The sequence below is a fragment of the Watersipora subatra genome, chromosome 3 (assembly GCF_963576615.1).
Source record: "Watersipora subatra chromosome 3, tzWatSuba1.1, whole genome shotgun sequence".
In the NCBI taxonomy this organism is placed as follows: domain Eukaryota; kingdom Metazoa; phylum Bryozoa; class Gymnolaemata; order Cheilostomatida; family Watersiporidae; genus Watersipora; species Watersipora subatra.
The window spans coordinates 9259494-9275325 of NC_088710.1; the positions used below are offsets into that span (position 1 = coordinate 9259494).

Here is a 15832-nt window from a genome sequence, read left to right on the forward strand (position 1 = left end):
ACACACACACACAAACTAAAAGCATGTTTTACAACACTCTGAGAAATGTACAACCCCTACGTGGTCTCAAGGTGATGGAAAGGCCTTGGGTCTTACCGTGTCCGGGGAGGCTTGATATCTCAAGTAGTACGCAGTAAAATCCCAGTCTATGACTAGATAGTCAGTTTCACTATTGAACAAGTCTTCGGTGTAGTCTATCAGGCAGCCTCTACAGAACCTGCAGCAGCCAACATTGGATATAGCATAATTATCTTAATATTAATGGCAGTTAACCACCTTAGAGACTGACTTCTTCACACTTGCACTTGCGTTCAGCAGATCCAACAGAAAAAGGTATTTTGGACAAGCTTAGTGCTAGAATCGTCTTATTAGGGTGGAAATAACCAAAGTTGGTCATTAGGCAATTGGTCTTTATGTAGATAGAATGATATCTCCTAGCTGAGGCACTCTGTTCTCTTAATGACCATACACTCTATGGTCATAGAAAACAAAGTGAAGACACAAGCTCACACTAGTTCAATCGACTGCTATCACCCTAGCATGGCTATTTATCTTTGATATTGGCACTTATTTTATAAAAACTGTATTATCTGAATAATACAAAGATGGCTGTCTACCAATACTAAATGCTTGTTGAGAGTCCATTCATGGGTACAAACTGTGAGACTTTGAGGGTGTGAAAATACTATTTCACAAAATGATTTTCCAAAAGCTTGCCAAAGCTAGCATATAATTATTGAGACTAGACTATCCCAATAATTAAACTGTGGTATCCAGACATTTAGACCAGATTATCCAGATAATTAGACCAGGTTATCCAGATATTTCGATCAAGTTATTCCGATATTTAGACCAGATTATTCAGGTATTTAGATCAGATTATTCAGATATTTTAGGCTAAATTATCCAACTTTGCAATAATACCTAAACAACTATCAGCGGAATATATTTGTTGTTTCTACTTTTTTAGTTTCTATGATACATTGTGATACGCCTTTAAATATGTTTTTTTCTCGAGTATATTGAGCAAATGAAGAAAAAACAGTGCTACGCATGAACAAGAGAAATATGCGCAAGCATGAGGCATAGACATCGCAAAACATCTTCGTACCAAACTATAGCACTGAAACAATGATTTGAACAAGTATTCTTCTAACTACTAACCATACCAGCATAGTGTTAGTATTAAACTCTTGCAACTGAAACATATCATAGCACATGGAGTCTATACTATTTTTCATCCAAAGCTACTTTCATATGCATAGCACCTTCAACTTCATATGTATTGTAATATCAAAGCTAATATAGCAATGCTATAAGATAGAATGACAAAATTATGCTGTGGTGGCTACCAACTAGCGCTACCGCTCCATCGCCTCACTGTGCTATAAAATTCCCATTGGTTGAATGTGTCTTTTACAAACATCTAACAGATATAATGATAAGCAATGACATTCTAACGTCATCTTTTATAGAGTTCTTCTTGCTTTAGACCCACAATTTCAGAGAGTTACTCAATAGATACTTACCGTAATAATATTACTTAGATAAGAAATACTCCCTTTCATAGAGTTAAATCTGCATAAGAGACCAAATTTCAGAGCTGCAACTATATCGAGGTCTATATAACTCTATAACTCCTTATTATAAATTACTTTTGCAAAAGATACTGATTTTTGTAGAGTTATCAATGAATGATATTCTTACTTGTAAAAAGGGCATCGTGAGCAAGTATTTCCACTCCTTTTGGTCATCAGCAGTTGAAAAGGGTACTCATTACCCAAACTTCCATCGCTGCCAAAACAAGAGTTTCATCAGCAAACAGCAACACAAATTTCTCTGACCATAGCTGATGAACTTTCACACACGCTCATCGGACAAAACTGTGCGGATAAGAACCCTAATGCATAACAAATACATATATAATGAATATTTTAAATCAACTACATGTATGTATTATATTGTGAAGGTAGTGATTTTGTTGCATGTAGTTGTTGCACTACAATCGATGGTAGTAATAACAACAATACTAAAAAAACGTTTGCTCTCAAGGCTCCTCGACAGTTTGAGTTAATAAATCAAATTAAACAGCAAATGATGCTGTTATGAAATGGCAATGGTCCTTCTATCGTGTAAGTTAAAGAACCAAGAGCCCTTCAGGCCCTTCAAAAAGAAATAAACTATGCTTAATCTTTTAATTTAATGACTACAGTAATTGCGGTATTATTAGTTTGTATCGACAATTTTTCCATTTTTTATCATTTTCACTTGGTTTAGGGTCCATGATTGTGGTAATGTTACGTTACGGTAACTTAGGAGAGCATGCACATGTCAATTTGAATTATTTTTTTTCTTTTTGCTCTACACAGCAAGGTCTAAGCTGCAAAGAAACAAAATTGCATGTCTCAAATAAAACAAACGATATTTTAAAGGCCAACTATGTAACTTTCGTTATTCAAATCAAATTTGAGAACCTTTTGCCAAACCAGGAACTGAACTTGCACCAACTTCAGGCTTTATGTTATACAGAATTTCCTAAACAATACGATTCAAAAACTTTACATTAATTCTTTACGTCAGGTAGAGTTTTTGTAAACAGGTGTTTACATTATGAGAGCGCCTACTATACAAATACTAAATCTAAAGAAGCTGTAATGGCACGGATCAATGGATATATTAGATAAATAAATGCCATAACCAAAGACTAGTCCATCAGCAAACTCACCAGTCTTGAGCATGATTGCAACTCTCTGTCACAGGATGACCGGTGACGAATCGTTTGATCATCGTCCAAACATCATGGTAAAGGTCCTTGTTAGTCGTACTGCTAGTCGTCTCGAGAATGACTGGAGTACCAAACATGCACGGTACCGACTGCTGAGGGGCCAAGAAGTAATGACTTTGTCTCTCCTGCCAACATAGACACAAGAAATACAACTAATTACAAAGAACGCACGAGATGTTATGTAGGTTTATTCAGTAGCAGGAGAGAAAGGATAGCACAAAAAATCATTGTCCAGTCTGTCTGTTAGTCCACATTTTTTCGCAGTTTGTCCAAACTTCACACACACATGCTCCATGACTTCTGCCAGGACGCTAAAATATTGGCTTCAAAATTATGTCAAGGTTCTCTTAAACACCTATTTGATTAGAAACGCAATAACGTTTCTAATCAAATAGGTGTTAATGAAGGTCAAGGACAACGACCTTCAATGAACGCGTTCATGTTGTCGTGGTAGCAGTTTACCAATTTGGGTTAAAAATCTACATGGGTGCTGTGGTTCAATTTGACTTGCTTTCGCAATGTCACTTTTACTTAAGCCCACTTCCATCGAATGCCCTCATTAACTGTAACATGATTACACGTGTATTTACCATCTTGCGATGCATGGCCACCACCAGCCCATCTGGTTTTGTGGCCTCTGACTGGATGGAGTCTATGTTATTGCCTGGTAGACTGTTTGCTGTTGATTGGTTGCTCGTAGGGATTGCGGTGCTGCCATTCTGAGAAGGTCTAGTCAGCGTGCTATAGCCAGAGGTTCTCCCGGATTCATCACTACTTTTAAAAGTACCTAAGCCATTGATTGCGGGTGAGTTTATTCCACTCTTGTGTGATATTTGTTCTGTGGCAGTGACCTCAGTATGAGAACTGACTTCACCATTCTGCTTTAAACCTTTCGTGTCTTCCGAGGTCTTGCTTGACTGTTGCCCTATTGGTATAACAAGCCTAGCATTAAAAGCAGAAAACTCAAAATAAATATACGTAAATATGTAAGTACATATATGTAAATTTTATTTTGCTAAGCTGAAAACCACAGTTGAATTGATGTTATTAATGCGACTTGACTATTTATTAGAAAGTTAAAATAGCCAACCAACCAAGAAACAAGTTCAATCAATGGATCCCGTAATTGCAACCCATTTGATAAAATCCTCCTTCAAGTATCCTGGTGGTTTCATAACTAATTACATTCCAACTTCTGATTCAGCACCAAATATCAATCAGGCTAAAATGTTAACAAGTTAATACTATCATTGACTATAAGATAATTACAATATTATACATGTTATGCTCTGATGTCTCAAACTTACTCGGAATGGCTGTCTGTTGTTCATAAGCATATAGTGGCTGCCCGCTGCCGATCCGCTGCTTAATCTTTTGAGAATCCAATGGGAACGACTATGGGATGAGATAGCAAAAATAAATCAACCAACTGAATACCCAGGGCTGCACGAGTAATAAAAATTTTTTGCACTGAAAATTTACTTTTAATCAACATACACAACATCTACCACTCTAACTATTACATGAAGGTGTTTGTTTATCTCTGTGTACTGTAGTTATCTCTGTGTACTGTAGTTATCTCTGTGTACTGTAGTTATCTCTGTGTACTGTAGTTATCTCTGTGTACTGTAGTTATCTCTGTGTACTGTAGTTATCTCTGTGTACTGTAGTTATCTCTGTGTACTGTAGTTATCTCTGTGTACTGTAGTTATCTCTGTGTACTGTAGTTATCTCTGTGTACTGTAGTTATCTCTGTGTACTGTAGTTATCTCTGTGTACTGTAGTTATCTCTGTGTACTGTAGTTATCTCTGTGTACTGTAGTTATCTCTGTGTACTGTAGTTATCTCTGTGTACTGTAGTTATCTCTGTGTACTGTAGTTATCTCTGTGTACTGTAGTTATCTCTGTGTACTGTAGTTATTTCTGTGTACTGTAGTTATCTCTGTGTACTGTAGTTATCTCTGTGTACTGTAGTTATCTCTGTGTACTGTAGTTATTTCTGTGTACTGTAGTTATTTCTGTGTACTGTAGTTATTTCTGTGTACTGTAGTTATTTCTGTGTACTGTAGTTATTTCTGTGTACTGTAGTTATTTCTGTGTACTGTAGTTATCTCTGTGTACTGTAGTTATCTCTGTGTACTGTAGTTATCTCTGTGTACTGTAGTTATCTCTGTGTACTGTAGTTATCTCTGTGTACTGTAGTTATCTCTGTGTACTGTAGTTATCTCTGTGTACTGTAGTTATCTCTGTGTACTGTAGTTATCTCTGTGTACTGTAGTTATCTCTGTGTACTGTAGTTATCTCTGTGTACTGTAGTTATCTCTGTGTACTGTAGTTATTTCTGTGTACTGTAGTTATTTCTGTGTACTGTAGTTATTTCTGTGTACTGTAGTTATTTCTGTGTACTGTAGTTATTTCTGTGTACTGTAGTTATTTCTGTGTACTGTAGTTATCTCTGTGTACTGTAGTTATTTCTGTATAATTCATACTGTCCGGCTGCAGAATTCATAGTGTAACAGCTGCATAGTGTAATCATGTTGCCCGTGTGAGTTTAAGCATTTTTCTTCTGATCAATAATTCTAGCTGAAATGCTCAGTGTGAAGCCATGAAAGATGGGTGTGTGTGTAACGAGAATGTGCAAAATTTATTCGATAGTATAGCCAGTTGGACAGTGGAGTGTATTGAATAAATGTCTGGTTGCAGAACTAGAGGTTCCGAGTTCAAATCCAGCGCAAAGTGAATTTTTCATTTCTAAAACTTTGTTGCTATAACTGGACAAACCAACAAAAACAAACACTAAGATTTATATAAACGGATGAAAGACAAACAAACTAGAAAAACAAGAAGTAGTGTTTTTTAGCTTTATTCAACACATAAATTACTCAATGGCGATGGTTCCTGCAATTAATCTTTCCTGGTATTATTGTTTGCTATTATATTAGCTACTGTAAACATTGAATTAATTATTCATATTAATCTATGATTATTGTTACGATTTAGTAATTATATTCACATTTAGCAGATTTACTATACAAAATACAATATTATACTCGCATTAAATTTATAATCACTTAATAAGTACTAGTACGCTTGCTGTTCTGCGTGTCGTAATAGATCATCATATGTAACAAGTATGTGCATAATTATTCCGTGGTGTGGCAAGGTGGCTGAGTGGTGCTTTAGTTAGCGCGTGAAATAAAAACTATTGACTCCTTTTGATTTCTATTTTTATTTGTGTTTCAAAATGATATTCAGTTCCAAAACAATTTGCTGTATTTGATTTTTGTTTTTTATTGAGCTCAAAGAGCTTGGGTGCTTCAAGATAATTTAATTCAAAAGGAGTTGTGCTATCCTAAGTGCTTTCACAGTCGATGGAAAGTTGTTAACACTGTCTAGGATCAGGGGTCCTGCTTGTATGTACAAGACTAAGCTTCAAAACATAAATATTTTTTCAATGATAGGAATCAAAAAAGCAGTTTTTAATTCCTTGGAAAGTAACTTACTATGTGAGTTACTTTCCAAGGAAATAACATGTACTATATCGTTTATCATAATTCCCAAAACACATCCGAACCGATATACATACTGATAGTTGTTTGGCTCAAATGTTCGGTGAATGAGTCTAGAACTTTTCATCTTACCTAAGCTGAGTGCTTGTAAAAACTAACTGCCTAAGCTAAAATATATTTATATACATTATGACGAAGAAATATGCGATAGCCTGTGAACCTACCTTGACATAAGCCCCATAGAGCTCCACAAACAAGAACAGCTCGGGCGCTATATTTGTTAGCTTAGAGAGGGGAGCCCTCACTTCACAATAATGATCATCTGAGTTGAGTCGCACCCCATAACGTACAGGTACTGAGCCATCTTTGCAAATAACTGTATAAAAAACGATGGATTGACTAGAGCACATTGCAGTTTAAACCAAGAAACTGCCATGTGCTTTTTGAATAACTAGATTAGTGATTTTTGTCTACAATTTAGAGCCAGCCTTTGCAAAGATTATTAAAAGATGATTTATGTTTGGTTAGTTTTTAAGCTCAACAGAATGTCATGCCCTCATTGCCTTTTAGCACTCGGACCTTAACTGATGTCTAAATGGAAGCCAAAGTGCATCATTTGAAATTTGATTTTTCAAATTAAATGCTGATGGAAAAGCGATATTTTTTAAGTGTCGAGCTGCTTTTTATGTCAATATGAAATACACATATAGCGAAAAAAGTAAGCATGAAATTAAAAGCTGTCAAATTACGTAAATGGGGAATTATAGCTGAAACACAAGGGGTCATTGAGCGCATAGCAAGAACCATGGTGAGGTTGTCGAGTTGCTGATGACATAAATCACTGCCAAATGTTTCTGATATATATAATATATATATATATACATGTATATATAGTAACTAAAAGCAGGTGCAAAAGCATATAAAAAGAGAACTCTACACTAAAAACCTAAAAGATAATTAGTGGAGTATGGAATATTTGAAAAAAATACTAAGAAAAAAATACAGTGAAACTCGGATAACTCGCCCTCGGATAACTCAATGTATTTGTTTGGTCCGTTCCCACGCAATGATAAATGGCTTTAGATGACTCGACCGAAACTCCGTTAACTCGAACAGTTTTTTGCCAAACGGCTACCGAGATGGTTGTTACTATCGCTTTAGAATATCACTTTATTCCAAGCCATAGAGATAAACATTGACTTTTAGTAGTTCTTAGGCCTCGTTATTACCAACATCGGCAAAATATTTTCATTTATGACTTTTCTAAAGGTTTGCAAAAATCAAATTTTACCAAACATCCGCTTAGCGATAACCTTCCGAAAGCAAGAAAAGCGAGGTAAAATTCGGATAAATTTAAAGTAAAATCGGCAAAATTGATAATGGGTTTTTAATAGTAAAGCAGTTTTGTAATAACTGACTTACTGCAAAATTGATCTTGGTTAAAACGCTCGGTAGAAAAATATGTATGTATTTTTCTGAGCGTTTTATCCGTGATCAAGTTTTGCCAATTTTAATCTGAAAATGTCCTGGCAGTCACATCACCCAAAACAACAAACAAATCTCAAGTGATAGAAAAATATCTATACTTTCTGATTAAAAATATTTAAAACTTGACACGAGAGACCCTTTGACTTGCAACAAGCAATCTATGCTTTTGATTTATATATAGTCTGTATATGTACATGTATCTACTGATAAATACGTGCACTTATGACTGTGCTGATAACTTGAACGCTCTAATAACTCGAACACTTTTGTTCGGTCCCTTGAAGTTTGAGTTATCCGAGTTCCACTGTAAACTTTTTGTAATTGTGCTACAAATTTGTTTCGTGCTATGCACTCATCAGACATTTTAGTACAACCGCGTCTGATGAGTGCATCGCACGAAACAAATTTGTAGCGCAATTACTAAAAGTTTACTTTCTTCTTAATAATTTTTTCAAATATATATATATACAATGAAATATGTGTACCCCTATATGCCTATCCAAAGAACAGAGGAGTACAAAAAACTTGAAGTATAACGCATTCCTTTACTATGCCAAATAATTTTTTAAAGAGATATGATCCAAAAAATTATAACTAGTACTGCAATCAGATTAAACCGTGACGTAATAGCGTATATATGAACAAGCCAGGTCTTTGCTGATTTTTAACGACAAGATGACATATATTAGTAGCTATTAACAACAACCAAAAATAAAAACATTAGTGATTTGGTAAATATTTAGCGAGTTTCAGGAGTAGAAAACTCCAACGCCTACAATTTTACCAAGTCAACAAATATGGAAAGCGCATACCAGACCATAAATATGTTAAGTACATTGCACCCAATCCACCGATTGACTTCGTATCTAACAGCCTCCTCAAATTACTAAGACACAATTTATGCGTTTAAAACGACTAGAAATTCCTAAAAGCTCTTCTCATATAAATGATGTACACTAGCAGAATTCCAGAGTAACGGTGGAATAGGCTATCGAAGCAAAATTCTTACATACCAATGATCTCTAAGAGGAGAGAGTTCTCCATGGGTAGAGGCAGAGAAAGGTATGTAAACGGGTCAAAACGAATGCTGGAGTGATGGCATGTCTGACATCTGACTATTGACTTGAGTTGGCCATGGAAGAGATCAACAATGATTGATCGATTGCGGGACAGATGATAATCCCACCCCTGCAATGTTTATAAAACAATTTAGAAAATATACATGTAAAGTTGACCCCCGGGTTAAGGTACCTTTGTCGTACAGTTTTTTACCTAGTTTTTTTTTACTTTTCCATCCCCGTTACAGCATTTTTCCCATTATACAGCATCAACAACAACCACAACAACAACGTCTCTCTGACAAATTTGAAGAACATTGCTCACTCTTGTCGAACTAGTTTGAAAATTTTTTTAACAAGGCCGGCTAAAAGTTAGAGTAAAATTGAAGCCAAAAATGACAAACCGGAAATAGACAAAAATTTTTGCCTCACGCCCAACACCAAAACGAATTAATGGGAGTGTTTATTTCCCACATTCCCCCTTGTGACTTATAAAATAGTGCGACTTTTTGACTACCGAAGGTACACTGTGAAACAAAAAGCCCAAATGTAGTGAGGAAAAACAGAATGACAGTGAACTAAAAAGGTGTGTCTCCACCTACTGTACTACACAAAAGCAAAAAAGAATGCTGACTTCCATGTGATAGCTACTGATCTGAATAGCGAAGAAAATGGAACAGCTCCATTTACTCTTGACATAAGTAAAAAAAACATGTCATCAAATTAAAACAATGCAAACAAATTAAATTTTACCTCCAATGCAGCTACAATCTCAGGTTAATATAGTCTATGCGACATAAAAACAACAAATTGTGAGCCTTAATAAATTATAGTCAAGATTAATGAAGCGGTTAGACAACTCCAAATATTTAGATGACTATTTGTTTAATAGGATGTAAGATTTTGATGAATTTTTGAATACGACTTAATGCGCGATGAGAGCAAGGCTACATGGTACCTCTATGAACTGCTTATAAGAATACATACCTCCTTAGCAAGCACATCATCAGGCCGTCCGTCACTGTCCTTTAGCTCAACGTAGGGCTTCTTCTGTACCCTAAAGTATATTCAGAGAAATTGAAATGAGTCTGAAATAGGGAATTGGCTTAGCAAAAATGCAAATTCAAACTAAAGCTGGAATGAACAGACAAAACAAGACATCTAACAAAGACGTGATAAATACTGGAGTAGGGAATGGCCTCTCTCTATATACAGTATACATGGTACGTATACTGTATATAGAGAGGGGCTGATAACTCCTAGCACATTTGCATCAATATTACTTTGAAGTGCACTCAACAAAGGACATGAAGTTTAATATGCATTTGCAGTTCATCTAAAGCGTTTTTATTAAATTTTAAGAACTTCATGTAGATTGTTATTATTACATTCAAAACCTCAGATTGCATCAAATTCTGAACACAACCGGTGAAAAACACATGCATAGCGATTTTTGTTAGCTTCCTTATGCGTGTATTAAGGGAGGGTCTCAAATCTTTTAAGCGTGCTAATTTTAACTGCGTTTTCAAAACCACACTAGTCAAGGGACATGATGATAGCTGTACTGTGCCATATACTGTGCTATATATGACACAGTACAGACAGGCATCAACATGGATAATTCAAAGAACTGAAATTAAATCCATTTTGTTCTGTCTGCTGTTTTGCTGGTTGCTCTAAACCCAACCAGTTCTGTTGCTGCCGCTATTGCATAAGCGCCTGGTTTGTACACAATCTACATGTAAATAAGTGATCCATTTTAGCATGAATTGTTTGCTATTTTTTAAGCTGTTTCACAGAAATACTGAGACATAAAAAAGTCGAAAAATTAACATTAATATGATTTATAACACTAGGTGTGTCAAAACACTTTTAAATAGACTGTGACAGCTGTGAATGAACACAAAGGCGAATGAGGTAAATAAATAAAATACAAACAAAAATAACAACAAGGGTAGCCATCCACAGCCCACTGAAAGTTCCTGTTAAGGTCCTCATGTTAAGGTCCCACCTGTTAAGGTCCTCATGTAACCCGTCGAGGAGGAAAGAGAGAAGTTCTTGAGCATCATGCTGCTGGCAGCCAGTGAACTGTGGAGCATATTTAGCCAAGGTGTACCTCAGCTCAACCGGGGGCAGATTCTTATTCGTCCCATCCCAAAGACCATTGATGAGCTTGGCATAAAGTTGAGCTAACCTACCCTTCATCCCAAGAGGATTTGCTCTGCAGAATCAATAAGTACCTAACAGATGCGGTTTGCAAAAAGCATTAAGGAGTGACCTGAGCAAGCCAAACGTTTACTTTCTGAAGACGGTGCATAGCTTTGCTGTAACGCATAATGCAAGGATTCATGCTAAAGCTTAGTTCTCTAATAACTCTTATGTGACGATGACTGTCAGCTTATCACACAAAGGTCATAAGTTCAATTGTTCTGTGTTTGCGGTTCAAGTTCTGTGCCAAGTTCAACCAATTGTGGTTCAAGTTTTGCGCCCCTACACCTCCGCCTACATCCATGTTTCACCTCCGCCTTTTGGTGACCTCTACCTACACCTCTTTGTCATCTTCACACGTTAAATGTTTATCGTGATTAAATGTTCAATTGAAACTTTTGTTGATTTGGTTGATGATTATCTTTGGATAAGCAATAACACGCTGAGTAGTAAACCAGTCCGAGCAATACAACAAAGCTTGTTCTCTTCCAGTGAACACAGATCATATCCATGCAAACTGTAAGAATAGCTGTGTTAACTTTGTATAACATTATTGCAATGCCCTTGCAAGTAGTAAGATGACTTAAAGATGACTTGTACAAAATTTTAGTAGATTTTATTAGAAAGTATCAGTATTTTTTCTATCATTTGTGATTGTTTTTGATGTTTGAGATGATTTGACTGCCAAGATGTTTCAAGATTAAAATCGATAAAACTTGATCATGGTTAAAACGCACTATCAACAAGCTACTTCTAGAATGAAAAAATACATCATGTTTCTATTGTGCGGATGATGTAGATTTGGAATTGTGCACACATTGAATTACCGTATAATAAGTGTTTCAATGGATATTCATGTTTCAAATTATTGCGGGAGCGTTATCAATAGATAGAGTCAAACTCGGATAACTCGCCCTCGGATAGCTCGAACACATGGTTAACTTAAACGGATTTTTTTGGTTCGTTCCGACACAATGATAAATTGCTTTAGATAACTCAACCTCAAGTTCGTTAACTGGAACAGTTTTTTGCCCAACGGCTACCGAGAACCATCTCAGTAGCCGTTGGGTAAAAAACTGTTCGAGGTAGAATATCACTTTATTCCGAGCCATAGAAATAAACCTCAACTTTTAGTAATTCTTAGGCGTCGTGTTCTTAGGAGTCGTGTGGCAAAGTGATCACTATCATCGGCAAAATATTTTCGTTAACGACTTTTCTAAAGGTTTGCAAAAAATCAAATTTTAACAAGCATCCACTTAGCGATGGCCTTTCAAAAGCAAGGAAAAGCTAGGTAACTTTGGGATAAACTTAAAGAAAAATTGGCAAAATTGATCTTGGTTAAGACGCTCAAAAGAAAAAGATGTCTTTTCTTCTGAGCATTTCAACAGCGATCAAGTTTTGCCAATTTTAATCTGAAAACGTTCTGGCAGTCACATCACCTAAAACAACAAACAAATCTCAGGTGATGGAAAAATCTCTATACTTTCCGATAAAATTTTTTAAACTTTTTATTGGCAGCCTTTTAATTTGCAACAAGCCATCTATGCTTTTGATTTATATTATAGTTTGTATATGTACCTGTATCTACTAATAAATACATGGACTTGTGACAGTGCTCTGATAACTTTAATGCTCTGATAACTCGAACACTTTCGCTCGGTCCGGTGAAGTTTGAGTTATCCGAGTTTGCATGTATATGGAATTCTACGCCGGAGGTCATGGCGGCAGCTCCTGTCTCACTTAACAGCGCGCTTTCGAAATAGGAACGACTGAAGTGTGGAAATGTTTAAAATGGAATAGCTTGCACAGCATTTCCTTGCTAATTATTCGCAAGTGCCAATTCTATATTTGGCAAAAATGTGTAGCGAAACTCGCTAGACTCGCGGATGTTCGGCCATCTTATGGGTGAGGCCAACTTATGGGCGAGGCCAACTTATGGGTGAGGCCATCTTGTGGGTGAGGCCATCTTATGGGTGAGGCCATTTTATAGGTGAGGCCAACTTATGGGTGAGGCCATCTTATGGGTGAGGCCAACTTATGGGCGAGGCCAACTTATGGGTGAGGCCATCTTGTGGGTGAGGCCATCTTATGGGTGAGGCCATCTTATAGGTGAGGCCAACTTATGGGTGAGGCCATCTTATGGGTGAGGCCAACTTATGGGTGAGGCCATCTTATAGGTGAGGCCAACTTATGGGTGAGGCCATCTTATAGGTGAGGCCAACTTATGGGTGAGGCCATCTTATGGGTGAGGCCAACTTATGGGTGAGGCCATCTTATAGGTGAGGCCAACTTATGGGTGAGGCCATCTTATAGGTGAGGCCAACTTATGGGTGAGGCCATCTTATGGGTGAGGCCAACTTATGGGTGAGGCCATCTTATGGGTGAGGCCATCTTATGGGTGAGGCCATCTTATAGGTGAGGCCAACTTATGGGTGAGGCCAACTTATGGGTGAGGCCATCTTATGGGTGAGGCCATGTTAGGGGTGAGGCCAACTTATGGGTGAGGCCATCTTATGGGTGAGGCCATCTTATGGGTGAGGCCAACTTATGGGTGAGGCCATCTTATGGGTGAGGCCATCTTATGGGTGAGGCCAACTTGCGGCCTATCCAAGTCATGGAACCATCGTGATGGAGAGAAATGATAAAATGCTCACCTGTTGAGTTCATAAAGATGGAGGTTACGTTGAAAGTATACAGTCAGCGGTTTACAGTTGCTGACACACTGAATCGCGGAGTTCATAAAGCAAGTGTTTCCAAGGTTACTGAGACCCGTAGTGCCCTTCTCCACCTCCACTTGTTTTTTAGTATTCCGTTTCAGTATTTCCAACATCTCCTCTGGCCATGTCAAGTCCGGGTTGAGCACTGGAACAATGCGAGAGGTCAAGGGCTACAGCGGTGGTTAAAAATAATTGACCTTGACTTTCAAAATAGTTGATCTTCACGAGTTATCAATTGTTTTGGTAGATTGAATCAGTTAGTTTTGAGCCTAAACAAGGAAATGTAAAAATGCTGAAAACGAGCAGACTCAAAATATTTTATTTAAAAATACTTAAATGCATGCCAACTCGCATACCAGCTAGAAATGTCACAACATACCGATTTCAAGTTTTGCCAGTGTGTGCCAATTTTATGTCAGTGTAATCAAATTTCATAACAAGCACCATACAACTGACTGAAATTGATCACAAACACTCCCTGAGCAATAGAACTTTGAACAATATTGGTGGCAGCAAAAAGGGCCTGTTGGGATATGAAACTGATCCAATTGTATTAACAGGCTGCAGAGAATTTTGGTCACCTAATACAATCCAATCAGCATTTGATCATGTTTCTGTGTAGTGGAGGGTGAAAAAACTCCCTTTACAATGATATGTACTTTGTTATAGCTTGTGGCAGAAAAGAAAATATATTTATAATAAACTGCAAACTTTGAGTCAATTATTTTTGAACATCACTGTAGATATTTGTTTATCAAATATGACAATCAACACGTCTAGTCATAAAACGAACAAGTCTTATCAAAGACAATTGAAACATTAGCAGATAACTTCATATTACAAACTATCTAACTTCTATTAATTACGTGTATGTATTAATTAATCTATGCGTATGGAAACTCAGCTAAGTCTTAGAGTAAATGACCTATTCTAGTTCTAATTATATAGGAAAATAACTTTTCTAAGTTTCAGTAACAGCACAAAATTTGATAAATAGCGTATTTAACCCATTGTTAAGTATGCTGCATTTTTCTTATATTTTTAACGTTTCAAAATTTGTGGCGAGATCCTGTAAAAGCATTCGGTAAACTTAAGTACCAATAGAATATATTTATTGCCTTGATGTATATTCACATCAGACTTGTTTACCGGCTGAATGTTTGTAACAAAATTTAAAACCACCAAAAATAAAATTATTTTAAAATTTTATTTATTAAAAAGGGGTAAATTTTATACAAAAAGCAACCGATTGTACAGACATGTGATTAACTCGCACATCTGGACATTTTCTATAAATGAACAAGCATGCAAAAATGAGGCTTTGAACAAAAACCAAACTGAAGAGTATTTTTATCGAACATCCTAATGAGACGCACCACAAAACTATCTGCTAAAACCAAAACAATACTGAAGTTGAAAATGCTGTTTTTAAAAAATAGAAATATAATTCACCAGTAGCAAATGGATAAATAATCAAGCAAAACTCAAACCTTCCATGAGTATTGATTGTCCATCTTTGACTCCTAGCTCTTCTAGAAGTTTTTGATCACCTTCGAGTAGCTCAAGGTCATTCTATGAAAATATGTGCACAATTATCATAAATTGAAAAGCTCTGTCCTTACTATTACAAACCATAGATATATGAAGCTGATTTAAAGATACTTAACATTCCTATAAACTCACAAGAATCATATAGCGCTGAGCAAAATTATGCATGAGAAGATACTCCATCAACATACATCAAATAGACTTTATAGCCAAACTAAACAGTTTAAATTTAGCTTCTGCTAGGCAGTGCCTACAGTGTCATTTGCACCGGCGTGTTTGTGTCAACTATTATTGTTACACAGCTAGCTGCAGACGTATTCCACAACAGACGAGTGTTCAACATCCTTTTCAGTAGCGCATTGCATTTACTTGATTATTTGAAATTAGTAGCTAGCAGGCCAGCACTTAACATTTACAAAAAACAGCTTTTAATTACTGATTTGACCAGATGCACGTAACTTAATATGTCAACCAAATTGCCTCATCAATCAGTCACCTACTGCGTGCGTCAGAGCTCTG

The 15832-nt window shown here is 36.5% G+C and overlaps 1 protein-coding gene across 2 annotated transcripts in view; it reads right to left on the reverse strand.

The window, feature by feature from the left end:
• Positions 1–15832, reverse strand: part of LOC137389590 (ubiquitin carboxyl-terminal hydrolase 32-like) — a 55518-nt gene that overhangs the window by 9301 nt on the left and 30385 nt on the right. For both annotated transcript variants that reach the window (XM_068075644.1, XM_068075643.1), the window contains 11 exons: positions 15256–15337; positions 13703–13910; positions 10852–11061; positions 9828–9897; positions 8796–8970; positions 6519–6670; positions 4093–4180; positions 3376–3710; positions 2726–2910; positions 1708–1794; positions 97–217 (listed from right to left, as the gene is read on the reverse strand). In XM_068075644.1, the coding sequence (XP_067931745.1) occupies positions 97–217; positions 1708–1794; positions 2726–2910; positions 3376–3710; positions 4093–4180; positions 6519–6670; positions 8796–8970; positions 9828–9897; positions 10852–11061; positions 13703–13910; positions 15256–15337 (1713 nt within the window). The remainder of the gene's footprint in view (positions 1–96; positions 218–1707; positions 1795–2725; positions 2911–3375; positions 3711–4092; positions 4181–6518; positions 6671–8795; positions 8971–9827; positions 9898–10851; positions 11062–13702; positions 13911–15255; positions 15338–15832) is intronic.